At 34.5% G+C, this 25,184-nt stretch overlaps 2 protein-coding genes across 2 annotated transcripts; both read left to right on the top strand.

The window, feature by feature from the left end:
• Positions 1 to 564: 564 nt before the first annotated feature.
• Positions 565 to 6,498, top strand: Nufip (nuclear FMR1 interacting protein 1). Its single transcript, XM_089631283.1, has 3 exons — positions 565 to 1,067; positions 3,111 to 3,438; positions 3,932 to 6,498. The coding sequence occupies exons 1-3, from the start codon at positions 684 to 686 to the stop codon at positions 4,990 to 4,992; spliced, it is 1,773 nt and encodes a 590-aa protein (XP_089487409.1). The 5' UTR covers positions 565 to 683; the 3' UTR covers positions 4,993 to 6,498.
• A 1,027-nt stretch (positions 6,499 to 7,525) lies between these two features.
• On the top strand, positions 7,526 to 24,479 carry gbb (TGF-beta family member glass bottom boat). Its single transcript, XM_089631282.1, has 7 exons — positions 7,526 to 7,977; positions 8,065 to 8,251; positions 16,422 to 16,576; positions 17,727 to 17,924; positions 21,445 to 21,521; positions 22,802 to 22,936; positions 23,767 to 24,479. Exons 1-7 carry the CDS (start codon positions 7,605 to 7,607, stop codon positions 23,890 to 23,892), a joined length of 1,251 nt encoding a protein of 416 aa, XP_089487408.1. The 5' UTR covers positions 7,526 to 7,604; the 3' UTR covers positions 23,893 to 24,479.
• The last annotated feature ends 705 nt before the right edge of the window (positions 24,480 to 25,184 follow it).

The following is a 25,184-nucleotide window of genomic DNA, read 5'->3' as shown; positions in this document are numbered from 1 at the left end:
CAAGCAGTATTGTGTTTCATATTCTAACTAAACCGAGCTTTAAATCAACCTATATACCGGGCCTAAACACATATAAATAATTATGGTCCCCAAACCCAGGGTTCGTATAAAATATATTCTTTACCGGGTTTCCGGGGGTAAAGAGCATAACCTTCGAAAGGTAGATAGGTATACTTGAATTTAAAAAAAATAACTAACCTTTTTATCTTTTTACTTGCATTATCGTGTAGAATCACCTCAGGAAGTTGAGCACTTTACCCCTGGGCACCTTGTATATTTTCTACAAACCTTGCCCCAAACCAAAGCAAACAACTTCCGAAACAAAATATTGTTTTGGAACGTGCATTAAAGCCAAACACACAACACAAAAAAATTACACAACGCCAAAATATCCGCAAGTCAAGAGTTGAGATTCGGCAGAAAAAAAAGAAAATATAGCTATTCTTTGCCCTCTTTGGACCTTACGAAAACCGAAATAATTATTTTGTTGTGTCGTTTAGTTATGGTTGTGATATTAAACAAATCAACTGGTAATTGGCAACCTTTATTTATGCTGGCAACACATTGTTCCATGCTCGTTTGTTTGACGTTTATTTAAAATTCAGAACCTAGGTTATGACATTTTCGCTGTGAAAATACTGTTTTGTTTATGACATATTTAAAAAGAGGTATTTAACTGAACAATGAGTCAGCCATTTCATCGCCCGCCTCCATTTTTCCGACCACCACGCAATGACAATAATTTTGGAGGGCGAATGCCATGGGGATCGCCAAGACTGCCGATGCGCCAACAACGTCCGCCTTATTTGAGGCCACCCTTCGGTATGTCGCACGAAGGGTTCCGCCTTCCTTCACACATGCAGGCCCCTCCAATGTTTGGTCCCGGTGGAGCTACGGTTCCACCTCACCTCATGAAAGGTCAAAATCAGAGAGGCAAGGGCCCTAGGAATAATCAGAGGCAAGATTTCATGAATAATGGAGACTCTAACAAAGAATTCTGGTGTGAGGCTTGTGATAGAGGATTCAATACTAAAGACCTCTTGGACAAACATAACAGCGAACATCAGGTAATAATTTTATTATTTTGAACATGGTCTGCGCTCTATGGTCGTTGGCTCGCAAGAAGAATTATGTAGCACATATTTCTCTATATTCTCAACTATACAGGGTGTATCGGCACGTACCCGACAAACTTTAACCAGCTATTCCTTAGCACATTTGGAGTAAAAAATGTTATGGGCACTTTGCTGTCCGGTAACATTTTTTTTTAATAAAAAATTTACTATTCATATTTTCACCACATGTCACCAATGTTTTATCCTTTGTCAAAGTTTGAAAACCCATCTGGCAATATTTTGTTCGAGTTTCGTTGAATAATGTACGTACGTACCTACGTTGGCGCGCTTTTACAATCACAACGAAATGGCACGGCACCATTCGTCTCATTTTTAACTATTATTATTTAGTGTGTACGAAAGAGCGAGGACACTTTTTGACACACTTGCTAATAACAGCTGTTGAACACGAGATTCAATGCAAATGACAGTGACGGAGTGTGGATTTTTTATTTATTTTTTGTTTTTAATGGAAAAAAATGTTACCGGACAGCAAAGCGTCCATAACATTTTTTACTCCAAATGTGCTGAGGAATAGCTGGTTAAAGTTTGTCGGGTACTTGCCTATACACCCTGTATATATTAGTTTTACTTGTGCAAAACCGAACAATGTTTTTATAAATGCAGTTATTTAGAACGGCTGATAAAAGTTTCAATGTCAATAAGCCGAAATAATACTGTTTCTTCGATATATCAGCATGACACTTTATGCCCCGTGAGTGCGGTGTTCCGATGTAAATAGGTTGAGTCATAGAAAACGTCTCGCTTTATCTACCGCATGGGGTCACCTACTCATTTGACATTGGAAATGATAATGACAATTACTTTTTTTTTGTTAGTTAAAAAAAAAATCATAATAATTACTAGTATATCTTTATTTTTCCTCAGATTATTGAAACATCTCATGTAACTATGCAAAGCAATAAACGCACATAGTGTTAAGTTTAAATTATCCATAACTACCCTCGCCTGACACTTTGATGATAGTATAATGACTACCGTGTCTGCACCATCATTATTTATTTTGCATATTTGTCAGATTGACTGACTGACAAACTTATTAAAAATCTGCTTAGCTCATCTGCAAAGAATAGTGTGTGTGAAATGCCACTTGATTTTATTTATAATCTGGTTGCTGCTTAGGACAGGTTGTTTCACAGAATTTGAACAATACATCAAATTTGAAAGTTAATTTTCAAGTTCTGTGAAACTAATATTATTTGTTCTGTTATTATATCACTATGGGCCAGTTGCTTCACAGGACTGAAATAATGAAACTTTCACAGAACGAATTTTAAATTTGAAGCCTGTGACAGACCACGCTATTAGCTCGCTATATTTTCGTGGCTTGGCCTATTTCAGCATTGCGCTCGCCATAAATTCCTATTGGATGCCATACATTCCCATTGCCAAGCAACCAAGCCATGATGCGTATAGCGTACGCCATGTTGCCTACCTGAAATTTGATGAATTGTTCAAATTCTATGAAACAACCCATTCTTGGTATAACACACAGTGTAGCAAATGACAATGGTTTAATTATTGAAGACAATATTAGTGATTTCTAAACGAAACTCTGTAACAGAAAAATCAGAAAAGGATACGGTCACATCTAGGACTCGATCCCAGGACCCTTGCCTTGCCGGGGCACCGCTCTTTACCACTGAGCTAATGGGACCCTATCCCCTTGGGTCACATTTAACTGTATCATACTTCGAATAAGAACTTCCAAAATTGTCTTCATTTTTTCACCGCACATTTTTATTGGCAACTATCTTTATGTATGATCGCAAGATTCTTCCCGAACTAAATGCAATCGCAAAAAGAAAATGCAAAAAGAAATCACTAATATTGTCTTCAATAATTAAATATTACAATTTGAGGTTTTACTCAATAAAGTTATTCCAAAAACAATGGTTTAATTATTAGCCGTGTTTTCATCAAACATTCAATTAACTTGTCACAGTTCAAATAATTTTGTTAATTTACTTTCAGAAATGTGGCATAGATGGATGTGAATTCACCGCCCATGCCGGTGTTGTCACCAAGCACATACAAATGCAGCACCGAACTGGACTGTATGACAAAATTCGTAATATCAACACTCCCGAAGACATACAAAACTGGATAGCGGAAAGGAAAAAGAAATATCCCACTAAAGAAAATATCGAGAAACAAAAGGCCCAGGAGAAAGAATGTTTCGATAGAGGAGAAAAACTACAAGATGATAAAAGTAGATTTAATAATAACAGAGGTAATAGGGGAAACAACAGAGGAAACAATACTAGAGGAGGTGGAAGAGGCAGAGGGAACAATAGAGGAGGTAAATACCTTTGTACCTACAGATATACATATTATGTTTTTAATAAATATATCAAATATTTATATATTTTATAAATAAATAAGAGCGCGGGTGGCGAGCGAACAAATCTACAGTTTTATTCCGAGATTGGTTAAATGCAAACTTGACCTTCAAAACAAGAGGGAGGTCAATGTCTACATGAGATTCTGAAAATCCATCTCCACCCCATTTTCTCACTCCTTAAAGCAGAATTTTGATACTTAAATTAAATTTTGCGCATTGACATTCAAAATAAGAGGAAAATTACTGTCTACATCTGATTTTGAAAAACTCTGTAAAGCCCGAGCAATGCTGTTGACTTCAGCTAGTATATGCAACTTCAACAGCTCCGGGTATCTTGCTTGTCACATCTAGTCATTGCACCATATTTCAGATAGAAGATAAAATATAATTTAATTGATTGAATTATTATTATGTTTGTATTTATATTTCTAACTAAATTTTGATCTTCCAGGTGGTAAATTTCAAGATAGAAGAAACAATTTTAATGATAAAAAGGATGGCGAAACAAATGATGCAAACATCGATTCAAGTGCTAAAACTATTCCATTTACTCCTGTCAACAATCAATTTGACAAAAAAGCTGACATCAATGAAACACCGGAAAAAGATCAAGAAAAAACCAAGAGAGAATTCAGGAAACCTAAATGGATACAAGAACCAGCTAAAAATGTGGTAGAGGGAACATACCGGAATTTATATCCATTCAAAGGCACTAGTGAATTGGTTCGTAACGATTTGATATGTAATGATCAGGTTGTACCTGTAACCAATGATTTAGACATTGAAGATAATGAATGGGAGCAACAGGATGCAAAGTCAACTGAAACTCAAAAGCTTGCAGTTTGCAGTGCGTTGAGTAATTTGATAAGCGCGTATGACTCATCTGATGATGATCAACCTGAAGAAGTTAGTTTTAAGAAGAACGAAAGTTCAAGCAATGTTCCTTTAAAAAATAATGGAAGTAATGTTACAACACCAAAGCCGTTGATAGAAACTAAAGTTCCACCCAAATCCATATCTCCCGTAAAGAGTGCAATTTGCGTAAATATTAAAGACATTTGTTTTGAAGAAGTTAAAGAACCTCCAGTAACAAGCATTGAAATAGATAAAGATGATGAAAGCGATGGCAGCGGGCCCGAAGAGGTAACAATTGTCAAGGTTCAAGAAGATTTCAAAATCCCAAATGAATCGGGTAATATTAATGAAAATTTAACCAATAAACGTGTTCGGAAGAGAAAACATTCTAGCAATGTCATCAATGATAGTGACACTTTAGCCAAGAAACCAAACAGTGATGTAGTTGTCAAGAATAAGGTGGTAAAGGAAAAAAGAGGACCAAATAATCAACCACAGTTTAGGAGAAGAGTCCCAAAGACTTTATTAGAGAAGTTACTGGAGAAAGACGTTAGACATGAAAGGAATCTCATTTTACAGTGCACTCATTTCATAGTACAAAATAAATTTTTTGATAAGCTGGCTCAAGAACATAGCGTTGAAACAAAGAAGGATTGATAATGTAAAAAACGTAATTTTTTCGCCACTGTAATGTAAAAGAAACTTGTCTGCAATTCTCATCTTTTAAGAAAAGTTTGTCTAAAGATTATTAATTTTCTGACACGTTGTAAATCAAACTGCAATATTCAGATTTTTTTTTCTGTAATCCGTATAAAGGAGATATTTATTATAATAACATTTTTCAATAAAAACATATTAAATTTTTTATTATTGTTAAGAAACTTTAACAAAAACATTGGAAGTAGATAAATTGCAGATGTAGCCCTTTTACACAACAAAGTTGGTGAACTTATGAATATTTCTGCATTTTTGGCTCAAAATAGTAATTTTCACACACAGGGCTCTTTTGCATTACATGAGCGTTTTATGCTTACGTACTTACTGTATTACATCTTATTAATGCTATGTATTTCTTAAATGTGCTTTTTGAGAAATTGAAGTGTACAATTTAATTAATTTTATAAATCTGTTATTGAATTTCCATCTTTACCTCATTTCCTAACTGCGATTGACTCCAGCAATAATATTTTAATAAATAAATGACAGGTCCAATACTCCTTTACGGTAATGTCAGACGACGCTATACTCATCAAGCGTTTTTTGGGTGTGGACTATATCACCATATCACTCGCCATACAATCCCATACAGGCATGTCACATCAAACACCAGATAGATGTTGTGCTGTAAGTGTGAGTGTCGCTTAACCCTTTAAATATTAGGAAACCTAATTCATATGATGTTTGGGACCAAATTTGGTCTCCTAATAATTAACAGGCTAGATAATATATGCTGTGATCTGCTAGTCGGGTGATATTTTCAATCTAGGAGCTGCCGTGGTCTCGCGGCTGTCCACTGTCAAGGTGACTGATTCCGTTGAAAGAAATTATATTCTGTGCTCTCCCACTCCCCCTCTAGTTTTATAGATTATAGCTTTGTGTGACACTGCAACATAATATAACCCGTATAGGCCATGCCCAAAACACGCTTGATGCTTATAGTGTAGTCTGACATAGGCATTAGCTCTGGTACTACTAACAATTTTTTAATCTGATGGGTTTTTGAATTCACAACCTATCCTGGAAAGCAGTGCATCCATCGATATAATATAGTTGGTCGATGAGTGCATCTATTCCATTTCACAATAACCAAACAAGATTTTCTGTGTTCAGTCGCACGCAAGTCTTCCTGTTTTGATACCAAATTATAATTCATCAAAGTTTTAGCCCCATCTCTGAAACTGAGCACTGTTTTTTTATTATAATTGGTAAAATGACTCCAAGTTTAAGGGATTTTTCAATTTGATTCGGATGTACTGAACAGACTCCTCTCACTCTTTCAAATAATTATTTATAGCCCGTTTTTTCAATCCAATTTTATCAGGTTACGTTTTCGTACAATGGAACTGGACAAACAGCTCGATAAAAATATCATGTAATCTGATTAAAGATGGTATTCTTTGCGATTTTATCCTGTGCAATTTAGTATGAATAATGTTATGTTTTTGGTAATTATTACGTACTTTTTTAAACAATCAAACGTTGTTTTATTAAGATACCTTATATCGCCTACATTACTCACTTGTCTGTAAAGCCTACAATATATTCCCGCTGATCACCGCTGCTTAACCTCTGTTACATTATGTTGTTTATGAGAAAGATAGAGAACAGAAAGTTAGTGCCCTTTTCATTTTGCTTCTTTGTTCGATAATATAATTATTATCGAACAAAGATTACCAGTTTAATAATATTATGACAGCTAATTAAATAATTGGATTATTATTAGATTACTATAGCGCCATTTTTGTGGCAAAATCACCTCAAGGGCACTAAAATTTTAGCTTTCCCTTTAATTCGTTCACCATGCTTTTGTGTTTGCGTTGCGACTTTCCTCATAGTTTATTATATTTTCTCACTTTGTTAGTAAACCGAAATACAATACAAAATAATATTTAGGATTGATGAAGGAGGGAAATACGAAGTTGTGCATTCATTCTGTATTAAATCTCTGTTTGTAATATTTACTAATAGATGGCGCACCTGTTTTCACAGTGTCTCTAAAACTTTTAAAAATTTTACATTAAAAAGCATTGTTCTTTTAATATTGAATATGAAACTCAAAATGAAGCACAAATATTTTTTCGCTAGTCACATATGCAATCGTTCGAGTAACACTGTCGATTTACATAAAATCTGGAGATTTTTATGTGTTGACGAAATATTGAAATTGAAATAATAATTTATACAATGTAACAAATAAATGAAGGTAGAAGGGATAGTGACTGTCAGTAATTGTTTTTATTGTTGATGGAAATTGTAAGTGATTCGATTTACTCGCTTAATTTTTTCAATTATAAATCGAATAAACCCGATTAAAAAATATGTATACATCCGTTTTAAAAGTTTTTGTAATGCAATATTTTTTTAACCGTCAAACTTTTCGTATTTTTATTTATTTATAAAGCTTTGCCGGTAGTTTTACGATCACTGGTACAACGAGTTGTTTAGGCGTCTTGTTTATATTATTAACGTAGTTTCTCGTCCGTCCAGTTCCAGTCAATGAGTCAATTTCAGTGCCTTGTTGAAAAGTGACAGTAGTGTTCGAAGCGGATATGGCGGCTTGTTTATATCGTGTCATATTCGGTTCCGTGTTGTTTTGTGCTCTGGTCGTGGTGCAATCGTCCTTATCAGGGCTTTACGTCGACAATGGGCTGGACCAGACGGTCATCCAGCGGGGAATGACACATCGGGAGAGGATGCTGGTCGAACATGAAATACTGGATCTTTTGGGATTGCCGAATAGACCCAGGAAGACGAGGAATGTCCCCTTAAACAAATCGGCTCCTATCTTCTTGCTGGACGTTTATAAATCTTTGGCAGACGAGCACGACGTCAGGTCAACTCGTAGCTCCGAGATAAACTTGAGCGGAGATGATTTACACGCGATCGACCAGAGCGATGTTATAATGACCTTTCAAAGCAAAAGTAAGTGGCGCCAATTTCAAATTAATAAAATATCTTAAATTTTGCCGGCGGGTGGCATGATATTTATTGTTCGATCGCAATTTCCAGACCACCGCGGCGCTGGTTTGAGGCACGAAAAGGGAAGAAGACTCTGGTTTGATGTGTCTGAGGTCCCCGTGGGAGAGACGATATTCAATGCGGAGTTGAGGCTCTACCAGGCCTCTAATTACACTTTTGACCCTGATGATGTTGTCACTATCAGCGCTCACAAAATCATCAGCGTGGACCACGACGGGTTAGTTGCAAAATATCTAATTTCATTACTGTTGATGTCGAATATAATTAAATTACAATACATTACACTGATCCGAAACCCCGCGGTACAAACATAGGTAGGTATAAATATACCAAATGTTTATTTACCCAAGTCACTATTACTTTTATATCAAGTCATTATTCCTTTCAGCTGGTACGTAGGTGAGTACGAAATGCTCTTTAATTTTAAGTAGGAAGTCTGAATAACTATTAACTTGAAGGAATGTGGCATTAAGTGCGATGACGAACAAATAAAAGCCCAAAGAATTTTCAAAAAGTTACATCAAAGGCTGGGAGTTGGTTTAAGTCATAAATTACTAAATCTTTGTTTTTTTTTAAACTAATTCTTAGATTTTTCTTTCCAATTTACGGCACTCAATTATTAGCATCCTTTGTTTACTGATTAAAAAAATGTCTAGACTTCCGTCGGCATTTCAGCTATTTTTACCTGCTTTTTCGTACCTTTTTAAAATAACTGCACAGTGCTAACTGACCGGCGATCGTCATAGTTTTACCCTCGAGAACCCATTATGATTTCTGCTGATTTTGTCCCAACAACATAAGAATTTCACCGACTTTTATTTAAAGCACATTCTTCTGATAAACCTTTTAGTATTTTTTTAATGCAACCATGCAGATGTGTTATTATTTCTCACGGAAAGAATTTTGTAATATATTTTTCTGTAACATTGAATAAAAGCCGTTTTAAAATACCTGAAAGTTGTCAAGACATTCAAAAGATTTTTTTTGTGGTAAAACTTTTTATCCGTTTATTACTATTATTTTGTTTAAATTGTATAGGTCCAACTCTGCCAAAATTTTATTTTATCCACTTTGAGAATCCTCGAAAAACATTACGAAAATATGTCATTTTTAACACATTTTCGCGGAATTTGGCGCGAAAATTGTACGGTACGATACATTTCGCCCTTGAGGTGATTTTCTCACGAAAACGGCGCTATATAAATAATCCAATCATTATTATTATGACGTTTTATACCTACGGCATTAATGAAAATATTCTATTTTGCAAAGATGTAGTTATCGTTGATTTCTATTCACAATGAATAAATTGTTTTAAAAAGTAGTCGAAAATTGCGAATTTATGCAAAAGAGAAATATTTACGTTTTTGAAAAAAAAACGCAGTTTCGCAATCACTACATTTTAGTTATAAAAAATATTGTTTTTTATAAAAACAAAAATGTGTTTTCCTTTTCTTTTATTACATATCATTTTACACAAAAAAAGAAATTATAAAATATAACACCTACTCTTTATAGGTCCACACAAAAGTTTTGTTAGGTTATCAGAAATAACTAATTTTTTTTATACATATAACCGGTGGCCTACTCAGATATATTTAAATAAGATAATAATGCTCTTTGATATTATGTTCCTTCCTGGTTATTAAACTTTTGTGTTGATGTTCAACTTTTTCTACTACGCATAAAGCAGGCAAATAAATTGGTTTTTAAAATCCGAACTAGCCATTTCGTATAAAACAAAACAAAACCGTTTTGAGTAGATTTTTTTGTTTGTGTAAACGCTCCTCAATTAACGGTGTTGACTTTTTGTTTGAGCTTCGAACTTCGGGCTTTAAACTTCAGGCTTCGAACATTGACATTGGGCTTTTGAGCTTTGAGCTTTGTGATTTTAAGTAACTTTGAACTTTGAGATTTGAGATTTGAGCTTTGAGCTTTAAGCTTTAAGCTTCAAGTTTGGTGTATAGAGCTTTGATCACTAGCTTTGATTTATTGTATTTGGAATTTGAACTTTGGGGCCGTTCAAGTATTATGTAAGCACTATAGGGGGGCAGGGGGGTCTTTGCTTTGATTATTTTTGATGACATGGGGGGGTGGGGGGGTTGAGATAGTGATTACGCCAGCACTGCTCAGCAGTAGTTATTTTTTTTTACACATTGGTAACCCACACATTGTCTATGTTTGAAAACTGAATACATATTCGGGGATTCCCACAAATAATTAATACGTTTAGGTACTCGCTTAAAAAACAGAATACATTAACAGAAAAATGCATATAGGTACCAATTTTTACGTAAGAATGGGAGGGGGGGGGGGGGGGGGGGGTAAGAGCTTTGCTTACTTTTGGTGACAAGGGGAAGAGGGGATAAATAATTGTAATAAATCTGCTTACGTAATACTTGAACGGCCCCTTCGATATTTGAGCCTTGACTTTAGCTTTGAGATTTGAGCTTTGAGCTTTCCACTTTAATATTTGAGCTTTGACCTTTGAGTTTTGTAACTTTGTGTTTTCGCTATGAGCTTATCTTTGAGCTTTAGCTTTAAGATTTAGCTTTGATCTTTAGCTTTGAGCTTTACGATTTAAGCTTTAACCTTTGTGTCGTGAGTTTGGGTTTTTGTGCTTCGAGCTTTGATATTTGAGTGTTGAGCTTTTTATATTAATGTTTTTTATTAGTTTCAATTGCAATGTTTTACATGATGTAGGTATAAATTATAATATAAGTATAAATTCAAATTATTTCCCAGTCCTCCTCACTAGGGTTTCCTGTTCTGACGGGCGCAGTTTTTAAACTTGTGTATTTAATTTCCAGTTGTCTTTACATCGTCTTCATAATGTTTGTAAGTGAATATCACTGTGTTCTCTCAGCCATGTTTTTACTTTCGTTTTAAATATATTCATTTTAGTTATTTTTTTTGTTTGATTTAGTAGAGCATTGTATAATTTCGTAGCATAGAATTTAATATTTCTTTGTCCAAAAGATGTATTAAAACTGGGAGTAACCATTATGTTTTGCTCTGGTTGAGTATTTATGTTGGGCTGTGGAGTATACAGATATATATTTTTTTATTATTTTAATATAGATCATAGTTACATTAATACATACATATTTTGCAAAATATAATATTTAGGTACAAAATTGGTCATGTATACCTTATCAGAAAAGAGGAGCTCTTGTGCCTGATAAGGGAGCCACGATTCTTACTTAAATTCAATGTTATAATATTATGTTATGTGTAAAATATAAATATAATATATATATAAACATATATATTTTTTTAATATAAGTTTTTTTGGAAAAAAAGTTTGATTTTATTTATTTGTTCTTGTTGGTTCGTAATACATTATATCATATTTTTTTTATTTATAAATAATTTTTTTTTGTACATTGTAGACTTTTAAATATTTCTTCTTTCGGAGCTCTAACTGGCTTTAGCTTTGAGATTTCAAATTTGAGCTTTGTGATTTAAGATTTGAGTTTTGAGTTTTGTGTGTGTGTGTGTATTTTGTCTATAAGTTTGTCACAACAGTTGAAGAAAGTTTTACATCCCCGGCTTTAGTTTTTTGAATTCAGATGGAGACAGGTAGGCAGTAATTATCCTCATGTTTTAAAAGTTAAATGTGCAAAGTTTCATCACGATGTATCAAAATTCTGCAGTAAGGGGAGGGGATGGGGGTAGTTTTTTGAAATCTTTTTAAGATTATCTTAAAAAGGACCTTCCTCTTGTTTTGAAGGTCAAAGTTGTGGAAAGTTTCATCAATGGCAGAATAAAACTGAAAATTTTCTTAGCAAACAAAGCCTCATGCCATACCAGTCCTTTACATAGGTATATGTATAATATTCTTCTTCAAAGAAACAACTCATGGTATCTCTAGAGAATCATGTGTTTCCGTGGACAGTGAGGCATGGAACTGGCAGAGAAATTATGAAAGTAGACTGAATGCTGTAGAAATGAGATCCCTGAGGCGTGTGTGTGGTAAAAGCATGTATGACCGTGTAAATAATGTGAAGATCAGGTAAATTCCTGCAAGACTAATGTAAGAGTTCCGAGCGCCTGAACTAAGAATGGAGTGTACGTAGAATACATGACGCGAATGTCATGTATGTCCGATTAAGACATGGCACGATCAACTCAATCAAATACTTATGTGTGGTAAAGTTAGGCATATGCTTGACCTTGTTAACAATGTGGAGATGCGAAAAATTCTTGCAAGGCTGATGTAAGTGAAATGTATAACGTTAAGAAAGGGACGAAATTATGTATGAGACTATGTAACGGTGTGAATGAAGCAAGGAGTGTGTGCCAAAACACAGTTATGTATGAGACTATGTAACGGTGTGAATGAACCAAGGAGTGTGTGCCAAAACACAGTTATGTATGAGACTATGTAACGGTGTGAATGAACCAAGGAGTGTGTGCCAAAACACAGTTATGTATGAGACTATGTAACGGTGTGTTGAACCAAGGAGTGTGTGCCAAAATACAGTTATGTATGAGACTATGTAACGGTGTGAATGAACCAAGGAGTGTGTGCCAAAACACAGTTATGTATGAGACTATGTAACGGTGTGAATGAACCAAGGAGTGTGTGCCAAAACACAGTTATGTATGAGACTATATAACGGTGTAAATGAACCAAGGAGTGTGTGCCAAAACACAGTTATGTATGAGACTATGTAACGGTGTGAATGAAGCAAGGAGTGTGTGCCAAAACACAGTTATTTATGAGACTATGTAACGGTGTGAATGAAGCAAGGAGTGTGTGCCAAAACACAGTTATGTATGAGACTATGTAACGGTGTGAATGAACCAAGGAGTGTGTGCCAAAACACAGTTATGTATGAGACTATGTAACGGTGTGAATGAAGCAAGGAGTGTGTGCCATAACACAGTTATGTATGAGACTATGTAACGGTGTGAATGAACCAAGGAGTGTGTGCCAAAACACAGTTATGTGTGAGACTATGTAACGGTGTGAATGAACCAAGGAGTGTGTGCCAAAACACAGTTATGTATGAGACTATGTAACGGTGTGAATGAAGCAAGGAGTGTGTGCCAAAACACAGTTATGTATGAGACTATGTAACGGTGTGAATGAACCAAGGAGTGTGTGCCAAAACACAGTTATGTATGAGACTATGTAACGGTGTGAATGAACCAAGGAGTGTGTGCCTAAACACAGTTATGTATGAGACTATGTAACGGTGTGAATGAACCAAGGATAGTGTGCCTAAACACAGTTATGTATGAGACTTTAACGGTGTGAATGAAGCAAGGAGTGTGTGCCAAAACACAGTTATGTATGAGATTATGTTACGGTGTGAATGAACCAAGGAGTGTGTGCCAAAACACAGTTATGTATGAGACTATGTAACGGTGTGAATGAAGCAAGGAGTGTGTGCCAAAACACAGTTATGTATGAGACTATGTAACGGTGTGAATGAACCAAGGAGTGTGTGCCAAAACACAGTTATGTATGAGACTATGTAACGGTGTGAATGAACCAAGGAGTGTGTGCCTAAACACAGTTATGTATGAGACTATGTAACGGTGTGAATGAAGCAAGGAGTGTGTGCCAAAACACAGTTATGTATGAGATTATGTTACGGTGTGAATGAACCAAGGAGTGTGTGCCAAAACACAGTTATGTATGCAACTATGTAACGGTGTGAATGAACCAAGGAGTGTGTGCCAAAACACAGTTATGTATGAGACTATGTAACGGTGTGAATGAAGCAAGGAGTGTGTGCCAAAACACAGTTATGTATGAGACTATGTAACGGTGTGAATGAAGCAAGGAGTGCGTGCTAAAACACAGTAAGTTTTTTTCTGGTGTAAGACCACCATTCAGTTCAAACATTGCTAGAAATGGGTTTAGCTGTGTTTGGTTACCACATCTGAACAGCCAGGTACCTTCCCACCTTCCTCCTCCCCATTCTGTCTTCAGCATCACAACATACCCCTTTTGGGGATACCATAGTCTCACTGGCTCCTGATGGCTATGAGCAGTTGGGGCTCTTGTGCGGTATTTATATGGCACATTAAATTTTGTTGTTTTTGTTTTAATGTTAGTTTATGTGTTTTCCTCTGAAATAAAAATAACCTGCTTGCATGGTTCGTTTCTCCCTTATTAATATTCAAATTTAAATATTACCCTAAGAGTGAAAAAATTTTTTTTTTTTTTTTTTTATACATGGCTTGACAGAAGAAAGGATATTTGTTTAAAGAGGGAGAACCAAAAATATGTGATCAAAGTTCCCACTTCTAGACCACGACAATTACAATGTGGGATATCTAGCTAACACAATGAGCTTCTTATTCAATCAATCCTGATGTACTTGTACGATTTGTTTCCATAGAATTCCTAAATTTTTGTGTTTTAATTTAATAAAATTCAATTGTTCTGTGGAAAAACAAGTCTAATGTTCTCTATTGAACTGTAAATGGCTACAGTTGTGACGATTCAAACTTAGTTCAATAGGGAGACATGTTGAATGTTTTCAACAATGTGCTGATTTAATTATAATTACATGAGGAAACATCTGATTTTTTTACTACATGACTAATTCGACTTATTTTTTACCAACTCAAAACTTTAGAAATTTTGAGTACTTTCCTTATTTATTTATTTTTGGGAAATTGACAGTTTACATTTAATCAGTTTGTACATAAGTGTTATTTAGTAAAATAAAACCAATTATGGATTTCCTTCTTGTGACTTTAACTGAGACAGCATAATATGGAATAAGTTATTTAAATTTGTGAGAAAGGAATATGAATTAAAAAATTTATACAAAACAAAAAATTATATAAAACGAAAAATTTACAAAACAATACATTTATAGCCATGGAGAGAGGTTGTAGATATAAATCAAATCATAATAGAGATATAAACAATAGAGACATAAACATTATTCACAAACCATCAGAGAAATATCCTTTTATGGACCTGTTGTATTTGGTAAGTTCGCAACTAAAAATATCAACCTTAGATAATACGCTATTGTAATTATTGCATAGTCTGTTCAGGCAAGAATTCTGCTTAGAGTTCGTTTTGCTTTGATCAATCCTGAACAGGACACAAGAGCGTGTTGAACGCGCAGGCACATTGAATGGAATCTTGTTTATCAACTCTAGGCATTGAATATTATTGTTAACTACTTTATACAGGAATAGTGCATTCTTATGATGCCTCCGTACACTCAGTGAATCAATTTTAAAGTATGAAGCTGCCTTTGCGTAATTATTAAATCTTACAAATGACTTGTAACAAAGATATTTTAGGAATTTGTTTTGAATTGCTTCGATTTTGTTAATGTGGATTTTGTAAAGTGGAGACCAAACAACTGATGCAAACTCCAAATGACTTCGTAAATAGGCAAAGTAGAGTTGCTTAATGATATCGATGCTATTAAAAAGTTTTGTGTTTCTTATGATGAAGCCTAACTTATAGAACTAGTGTAATGTTATGATTTAACTAGGATACTTATAAAAAATATGAGTTTCTGACAAAAGACTAACGGATGATAGGTGAAAGTTATCCAAGAAGAATCATTCCATAAATTAGTGTGTCTTCGGTCGAGGAAGATAAACAGAGATCATTCATAAATGAGATAGGCATAGGTTCAGTTGACAACACTTAAAAATAACTTCTGACTTTGGATGAGAGACAGCCGCTAAAACCAATGAGGTATATAGATAGAGCCAGCTTTGGCATTCGAAGTATGGGCCACGCATATCGGATCATTGTCTGATTTGAGATATCACAGGCATCAGTTGGTTACAAGAGCTCGCCGGGCGCCAGGTCTCCGGCAATAACTTCAAAATGCCGACATGCACGCTGAGATATTATACAAGTACTGGAAAATATAGGGAAAGCAATGGTATAACCTTTCATCGGGAAGTAGAGTTTTTACCATAATCCATAGTCATATCCAGTGTAAATTCACTTATCAATGTTAAAAAACACGTGGAGCATTTGCAAGGCGGCGAGCGGCTGCCGCTCACCTTCGTCACATTCGTTGAGTTCGTTCGAGGTCGGAAGGCATCGGCAACATGACAGCCGCCACACCATCCTTCCTACTTGCCGCACGGAAACAATATTTCACACTGATATTGCAAGGAATGTAGACTCTATTTATATATAACTCAATGGCTAAAACTGACAATATTTGAAGGAAGAAATGTTATTATTTGTAAAAGCTGATGAAAATAATGTTGATTAAAAAACTAACTAACTAACCACCATGCCGCTTCCGCAGGGGTAGGAAGAGAGGAAAGACTGCCATATAACTCTGTCTCAGCACACACTCCTTGCTTCATTCACATTCATATATTGTCTTATACATACATATTATTGTGATTATATTTAATTATTATCATTTCAGTGGTTTGGAGCTCGAATTGGTATCAGCGAAAAATACAAGTGCTGCAAATGAAGGATGGATTGAAATCAACATAACAACGGCTTTCATGGACTGGATAGCTTTCCCCTCAGAAAATAAAGGAGTTTATGTTTCAGTTCACCTTCATTCTAAGCCTGGTACGCACTTTTAATCATTATATTGTTAATCATTGTATTACCTACTAAATTTGAATTGCAAATAGCTTTTTGCTCCGGCTCCTATGCGAATCCTGGCCATGACTATGATTTACTTATCTTTATATCTATGTGACACTTTCTAAGATCTCCCCTGGCTTTACAAAGTAAATTTCACTAACGGTGGATGCATTATCATCAGATTCTTTTCGCCTTTGAAGACATTAACAGGTTCAGAGCCAATCACTCCCATGGGTGGACTACCATATGTATTTTTAATGGTAACAAAAGCTCCAGGCAGCGAATGTGTTATGCTGCCAGAAAACGTTTGGCCAATGCGTTGGCCTATCCATGACCACTTGGCGTATATTGGCCGTTGCAACACATTAGCCACCAACCGATTAGTGTCTGTTTTTCGTGCACATATCAAAGGATCTTTAAGACAACCCACCAACAGCGTTCAAACGTCCCAATGACCCAATTGGTTTGTCGGCCCAATGCCTTGGCTCAATGTGAACTGGCAGTTTAAAAGGAATTGATGACACAGGCTTGTCCTAGTGAGGTTAAAAATTATAACTTAAAAAAGATACAATGTAAAGAAACAGTAAATAAATAAAAAATAAAATTGTTATTGTGATGAAGCTTTCATGATATACCGCTATCATGAGATACGCGATACGCATACCAAATTTTATTGATCCTCTAGTTTTCAAAGTAAAAACTAATGTGCACTGAACAGATCTGAGGCGTCTGGCGCTAGTAAAATTTAGGCGCCCCTTGTCAAAACCCGTAGACGCCTAGGCCCTAGGTAGTAGGTGGTAGGTAATAGGTGGAAGGTAGGTGATCACTGTAATCAATAATATTTGGATGAGTTGTATTTTTGTGTAGTGAGGTTTTTATGAAAAATACTCTTAAGGGCGATTTGTTAGGTTAGGTATTATCAGATCCTTGTCGCCTTGGAAAAACGGCGCCCGAGGCGGACTGCTCCAATTGCGCCCGCATAGGACCAGCCCTGAATGTACATACATCAAGTTCGATACCAAATTTTCCCAGTATGGCCATGTTAAAACAACTAGAGTTTGTTTTTATCCAAAATGTAGTTTGACTTTTCAGGTCTATAGTTTATTATTAATTTTGTTTGCTAATATTTCAGAACATGAAGTACGCCCAGAAGAGATAGGCCTCGTCAGTACGAAGGGAGAAGATGAGAAGCAACCTTTCATGGTGGCTTTCCTAAAGGCGTCAGCGGGATTAAACGAAAGAGTGATGTCTAGGAAAAAGAGAGAAAACAGGAAACACAAGAAGAATCATAATAATTATGCTGCTACAGATTCCTACAGAAATCCTTTTGGTAACACAATTTTTATTTTGGAATCCTTCATGTCATTAACAATTTCAATGTTATTGTGGATAAACTTTTATGCCAATGGTGAATAAACAGATATGAAAATTGTTATAAAGAAACATTGATTATCTTAATTCTTAATTTGTTTAGTTAATTAGTTTCATTTTACTTGATTAATATTTGTCTTCATTAAATTTGCTAATTATGTTTGGGAGGGCAAAGTTATTTGGTGATTAATTAATATTTTTATTTAGGCACATCATCAGATGTGCAATTAATTAGGTATTTTTTTAACTAATTAATCTTAATCTTGGTTTGAAGGATAAATTCACACAAAATATTAAGTTACTTTGTAAACTCATTATCTCCTATTTCGGAGAAGTTTTCGCATAAATTATAGACTTTGTTGGCTGTTAAAATAAAAAAAATAAAAAATTAAATTAAACTAATTTGATTAGCTAATAAATTTATTGATCTGTATTTGAAAAAAGCGTTTATGTCATTAAAACCACTGAAACCACTTTAATAACTAGCTTAAATTCCCGGCATTGCCCGGGCTTTAGACTGAGTTGTTCGAAATCAGACGTAGACAGTGACCTTCCTTTTGTTTTTAAGGTCAAGTGTGCAAAATTTCATCATCAAAAAACTGTTGATTTGTATAAAAATAAAATCCAAAAGCCCGCCCACTGTCCGCCATGCGGCCACCCGCCACAGACATTCTGCTTTATATAAATAGACTATTTAAAATGCCTAGAGTTGCCTGGGCTTTGCAGTCAAATTTTTAGAAATTGAATGAAGACAGTAATTTCCCTCTTATGTTGAAAGTCAAGTGTGTAAAATTTCACCAAAAAGTATAAAAAATCTACTTTTAAGGGTAGGAAAGGGGGACGGGGGTGGTTTTTGAAATCTCATATAGATAGTGACCTTCCTCTTGTTTTGATTGTCAAGTGTGCAAAATTTCCTCAATCTCAGAATCATATGCCCCCTGCATGATGACCGCCACGCCGTCGTCCGCTTGCCCGCATCAGACAAAACTAATATGAGATACAAAATACTGACAAGAGAAATATAGATATTTAGGTGTTGGAGTTGGAGGTCATCGAAAGGAAAGGGGTAATTAGAGGTAGTACGGGGAGAACAGTTTATCGGTCCAAGAACTCCTAATTTAATGTTTGTATTGACTCCGAAGCAGCGATTGTCCTGCGTTTTATATAGGCAAAACATTGCGTAATATGTATTAATATCCGGGTCAAAGAGCACCTAAGATGCCAAAATAGTAACGGCTTCTCCGAATTTCCCAACCATCTCATTGAAAAAAATCCTAAATTTAAAAAAGGACAAAGGACAGGTTACTTCATAAGAATGGAATAGGCAACAGACTGGATAACTTGGAGGCTGGAGACTGGTTAACTAGAGTTATGGAAATCCAAAAACGTTAATGGGAAAGTCATCAACAATTAAGTCAACCTAAACAAAAGCCCAATACTTAGGTTGTTCCCCATTGACTTACGGCCGCTGTTCCCAACTTTTTAATCGTTATCTAAGTTCAAATCTTTGTTTTTGCTCAGCCAAGTGATTTTTAAGCATTTTGTAGGGAACGTTCGATTTGCGTTGTTCCCAATCATTTTATCTTTGAAAATCTTAAGTAGCCCCACAACTACCGCACATTACCATACCATAGACAATAAAATGACATCAAATTAAAAACTTTCTACGTTAAATTAATATTAAAGAGTTAATTATTGTAGCTCTTATTAATACACATTACTTCTTTTAAATAACGTTATTCATAAACTGGTATTTCATATTTTTTTAACTAACGTATATAATATATTAAAAATAAAGTGACAACTTGAACGTGATGCCACAATCGGGACTTCCCATTTGATTTGGCAGATCGACGTAAGTTTTTTCTCCGTGCGACAGCAAAACAAACCCAAACAAACCTTAAAATGGAGATCAAAGCAAAGCGTGCGAAGAATAACATTAAATTGATAGAATAGAAAGGTTTTCAGATCTGACATGAGGTAAGGGCAAAATATTTCGCACATTCATCGCAAAAATAACACTTGCCTAAATAAAAACTTACCTTTCGCTTGCATAAGTTAAATTCTCCTCAATTAGGTTCAAAATATACAAAAAACATGTTTTCGTCATACGAAAACGGTCAAAAAATTCTTTGTCATTTAATTCATTTGTAGTTATTTTCTATATATACTTTTTCTATTTTACATTGTCTTTGCCCTTCACATACATGTACTCTCCATTCACTGTCATCTATGTTTTCTTATTCGTGTCAATATTATGGTTTTAATGGACATATTGTCCGTAAATTAATAAATAAATAAATAGTTCGATGTAATTGACATCCACACCCTGTCGCCGCCTGTATAACCCGATGTTTTAATCAATTACTTCGGCCCATTCCGCAATATCTAGAATATCTAAAATGTCTAAAACTTCTCTATCCATTTTAAAACGATAATGACAAATGCAACACAAAAAACTGAAAGGAGCGCGACTGTCGATTGTCAGAGTAACATTTGATCATTGATTCGCGGTATTTTTTCACTCGTCGACACTTTTTGTAACTAGCTTTTTCCTTACATATTGCTGTATAGCTAATCCAGCTGTCCGGCTGGCTTAGACTGAGCGGCTTGCTTAAGCAATTATTGTGTGTTGGAATTACGTAGTGCAGTGGTGATTCGCTTAGAATTTGATTATTAGGATTGGGAACAGCGGCCGTAAGACCACTATCTTCCCGACTCCCTACCTTCAACCTACTCTTACAACCTTCTCCACTGGAACTCAGCCCAATTTCTTGCAACCCTAAGTGTAAGCTTAATATATTGCTAACACAAGTAAATTGTAGATTTTAGATTTTAATACAGTATTATACAGTTCTGAAGAAGCTACAGCTGTAGCAAAACCCGGTCGGCAAAAGTATATAAAATCAAAGTGGTGTTTACTACGTAGTTATTGTTTTATTTAAAAAAAAAAAACCAATTTTAATCGGTAGCGGTCCAATACTACTTCTCCAGTTTTATACATGTTCTTTAAATAACCATTGAAATTTGGTTCCCATAATTCCAATTTTTTTTTAAATTTTCAAATTTTGGAGTGCCGATGCAAAATTTTTGCCTTCCGACAGCCGATTCTATTTTCTTAATAACTTATTTGTTTTTTTTTCATAATGATGTTTTTGTAAATTATCATGTGTTACCAGATAATGTGTTCATATATTTGTAAAAATGGTATATGATCTACCGTAAGTCGTTTCCCCAGAATAAGAAGATTCATACAGATACAGCTGCACTCAAGAAGTTAATCAATCTTTTCCAATGCTATTTTGAACTCGACAAAAACAGCAACTATATTCAAATTATTATTAATTTCTTCTAAAATTTCGCAGGATTTATTATTTTGAAATCTAGATTGTCCCTCACACAATAAACTATTTTTCTCCAAAAATTCTAAAAATTGTTGCTTTACTATGAATTAATTGAAATTGCCTTTTATTTTCCAGAACCTCCTTCACACTGGCCTTCTAGGAGTTGTAAGATCCAGACATTGTACGTCAGTTTCAAAGACCTGGAATGGCAGGTAAAAAAATTGTACATCCATAATATGCTGCTATTTACTTTCAGTACTTACCCTTTCAAGATTTATGTACGAGGTATTGAGCATTGATTGATCTTATGCACAGTCGTTTTCCAATAGGCTGGAGTCATGGAAGAAAGACTCTACAGAATGGTAAACATTCAAGGTTTCCGAACATACAAATGAAGCATATTTTTAATATGAAGTTTTCAAAATTAAAAAAAACGATATTTCAAACATTTGACTCTGAACATCTTACCATAGTTTCAATAAGATTGCTTTCCCAAGGATTGTTTCTTCCAGATAAATTTGACACTGAACTTTTTGTTCCGAAAAATTTTAAAGAAAAGTTGTTGCGTGAAATTTCATCCAGAAATGCAAAGAAAAGTTGTTGCGTGAAATTTCATCTAGAAATGCAAAGAAAAGTTGTTGCGTGAAATTTCATCCAGAAATGCAAAGAAAAGTCTCTGCGTGGAATTTCATGCAGAAATGCAAAGAGAAGTTTCTGAATGGAATTTAATCCAGAAATGTAAAGAATAGTTGCTGCATGGAATTTCATCCAGAAATGCAAACAAAACTTGCTGCATGGAATTTCATCCAGAAATGCAAAGAAAACTTGCTGCATGGAATTTCATCCAGTAATACAAAGAAAACTTGCTGCATGGAATTCTATCCAGAAATACAAACAAAACTTGCTGCATGGAATTTCATCCAGTAATACAAAGAAAACTTGCTGCATGGAATTCCATCCAGAAATGCAAACAAAACTTGCTGCATGGAATTTCATCCAGAAATGCAAAGAAAACTTGCTGCATGGAATTTCATCCAGAAATGCAAAGAAAACTTGCTGCATGGAATTTCATCCAGTAATACAAAGAAAACTTGCTGCATGGAATTCCATCCAGAAATACAAACAAAACTTATGCATAGAATTTTTTTTTACATTTTTACTTATATAGATAGATTTGGTGCCAATGTCCCGCTCTGTTGAGAACAAGGCTCAATTCCTGGGAAGATACATTGTAGAACCAGAAGACATAGCCACATATCCAATGACAACCCGGGTGAACTTCATTAAAGGGACCGAATTACTGATAAAGGAATGAGGTACAATTGGGAGATAGCACAATGGGCCTATGGCCTAAGTGCTCACGGGAACTACATGTAAACCGTCTCCACTCTATAAAAAAAATTAAAAATAGATAGATTGTAAGAACCGCTGGCTTTCAATAATGTCATTTTTCTTTGTTTAACTTTGATACATACATGTTTGTTTATTTCAGGATTGGATCATAGCCCCAGATGGATATGGAGCCTTCTACTGCAGTGGTGAATGTAACTTCCCCTTAAACTCACACATGAATGCAACAAACCACGCCATCGTGCAAACACTGGTTCACCTTATGAATCCAACAACGGTATATATCCCACAATAAATATTTTTTTAACCTTTTAACATGCTAAACAAAAATAATTGTTTTATCTTTTTCCTACGCAAAATTATCATTTAAAGAAATATAATTGTTTTATCCCCTTTCTTACGCAAAATTATCATTATTAACATTAATAGGCCATTCTATAGTCAATTTACGCATCCAAGTTGTTAGTTATTTATGTAGTATGTAATATATTTTAGTAAATACATAGTATACTATTAATCTGAATGACTGTTAACAGGTTCGCTACCGTCCAATATGTCTGAAGCTAGGTACAAGTGCCACTTTGCAAATATATTACATTTCTTTGCTGAATATTAAACATACATAAATAAAACACATATTTCACAGATTTTTACTTAAAATGGGTGGGTTTTTATGACAAGATCTATTACAATATGAAAACATACAAAATTTTAATTTGGATTTGAGGTCAAAATACCCAATGAAACTGAATAATATTTTTTTTCATCCAAAAGTTTGGCAAATATCTAGTACGGATACATTCTACTTTATTTATTTGGGTTGTAAATTATAAGATATTAGAGGCAATTTTGGAAATTATTTGTGATGTAATGATAATTACATAAAAAAATAATTTTGTCTATTTACAATACATATAATTACCGTTTCGGCATTACATATGCATAGATATTATCTTTGAAAATAACTTTTTTTTGCAACATAAAAACTTGAAAAGTTAAAGAGAAAAATGTTATAAATCGGTAGAAATTGGGAATGCGGGGGCTTAAAAGGAAAAAAATACCTGGCAATAAGTAAACCTACAGAATTGTTCTTTATTTTGCTTCCAGGTTCCAAAACCGTGCTGCGCTCCAACGAGATTGACCCCCATTTCAGTTCTCTTCTTTTTAGAAGACTCAAATGTCATTCTGAAAAAATACAAGAATATGGTTGTTAAGAGTTGTGGTTGCCACTAGAGCGGTGAATTCAGTGAAGGACTTAAAACTGTGTTTATTTGTGATCAATGCTTAAGTTTTTTTATGAAAGATGTTCATTATTTATATTTTATTGAAGTCATTAAAAACAAGCAGTCAGTGCGCAAGATCAATGAAATCTCGTAGATTTTTTGCTGTGTTAATCTTCATTTTAGTTGAAATACTTTGAAGAATATCTCGGCTTACCAAATAATCATAAAAAATGACTTTGTTTATGAGACCAGAGACCACCAATACATCACAAATTTTTTAATAGAATTAGTAGACTTGTGCGTGGGATCTGATTTAATCCCCATAAAAAAATATTATATTTTCGTGAAGATAAAAGCAGAATTATTTTTATCCCAGCACAAAATTTGTTTTATGTCTCCGGTTTGACTAAAAGATTGATACGTATTATGTGAAAATCAATAACACTGTACAAAACATACAGCTTTTCTAAATAGATTTGGTAAAGTGATTATTTTAGCTCTCTTTGTGTTTCTTGGTACATATGTATTACTATTTGTAAATAAAGACTTCTAATATTTTCACCTACCTATTCATTTGTAATGTGCCATTGTATTTTTTAATAAATATTTTTTATTTGAAATTATCTATTATTTGTTAATATTGTTGCACAATATTTATTATGGAAATGCTGACCTATACCCCTTCTCGTTGGCTTTTTATTTATCTCTATAAGAATTGCAAGTGAAACACTTTTCCCCCAGAGACTTGTATTTGAAGGAGTGGCGTATCAACACACAGTAATATGAATTGTTATTAGATTTTATCACGCGACTCAATGCAATTAATGAAATTTTTTTTAATATGCCAATTAATTTTTCATAAGCTTAACAAGGGAGTTCTCTCTCAGTCACGGCACATTCTGCAATTTATTGCAGAATTCTACAACACTCATTTATAAAAGGTTGTATTTGAGTGTTCTGCAACATTTTTTGAGTTACCTAAGGATGCATTTAACATATTACAAAGAAAATTAAATAAAGTTAAGTTAATAAGTTAGTTTTCTTTTTTGGATCCAACCCAAAATGGTGGAGGTGATAACTACATACAGTCAATTCTGTATTTATATTGGTTTTTTTTACAAGGTTTTAATGTACCACGGGAAACAATGTAACGGAAATATCCATTCTTATTAGAATTCTCCCATCTTCCTATATAAAATGTACTGAATTAGAATTCTCCATCTTCCAATACATAATATAGTGATTTAGAATTCTCCCATCTTCCAATACATAATGTACTGAATTAGAATTCTCCCATCTTCC

Source organism: Hesperophylax consimilis, chromosome 4 (genome assembly GCF_061612785.1).
Source record: "Hesperophylax consimilis isolate HC1 chromosome 4, BYU_Hcon_1.0, whole genome shotgun sequence".
NCBI classification, from domain to species: Eukaryota; Metazoa; Arthropoda; class Insecta; order Trichoptera; family Limnephilidae; genus Hesperophylax; species Hesperophylax consimilis.
The sequence above is the reverse complement of the archived record's forward strand: the minus strand, read 5'-3'. Positions and strand labels throughout refer to the sequence as shown.

Excerpts from the sequence above, each read along its gene's own strand:
- Nufip (XM_089631283.1), top strand. The coding sequence starts at position 684 with ATGAGTCAGCCATTTCATCGCCCGCCTCCATTTTTCCGACCACCACGC. Across the intron at positions 1,068-3,110 it reads AACATAACAGCGAACATCAG|AAATGTGGCATAGATGGATG; the intron begins GTAATAATTTTA and ends ATTTACTTTCAG. Across the intron at positions 3,439-3,931 it reads CAGAGGGAACAATAGAGGAG|GTGGTAAATTTCAAGATAGA; the intron begins GTAAATACCTTT and ends TTGATCTTCCAG.
- gbb (XM_089631282.1), top strand. The coding sequence starts at position 7,605 with ATGGCGGCTTGTTTATATCGTGTCATATTCGGTTCCGTGTTGTTTTGT. Across the intron at positions 7,978-8,064 it reads AATGACCTTTCAAAGCAAAA|ACCACCGCGGCGCTGGTTTG; the intron begins GTAAGTGGCGCC and ends CGCAATTTCCAG. Across the intron at positions 16,577-17,726 it reads TCACCTTCATTCTAAGCCTG|AACATGAAGTACGCCCAGAA; the intron begins GTACGCACTTTT and ends CTAATATTTCAG.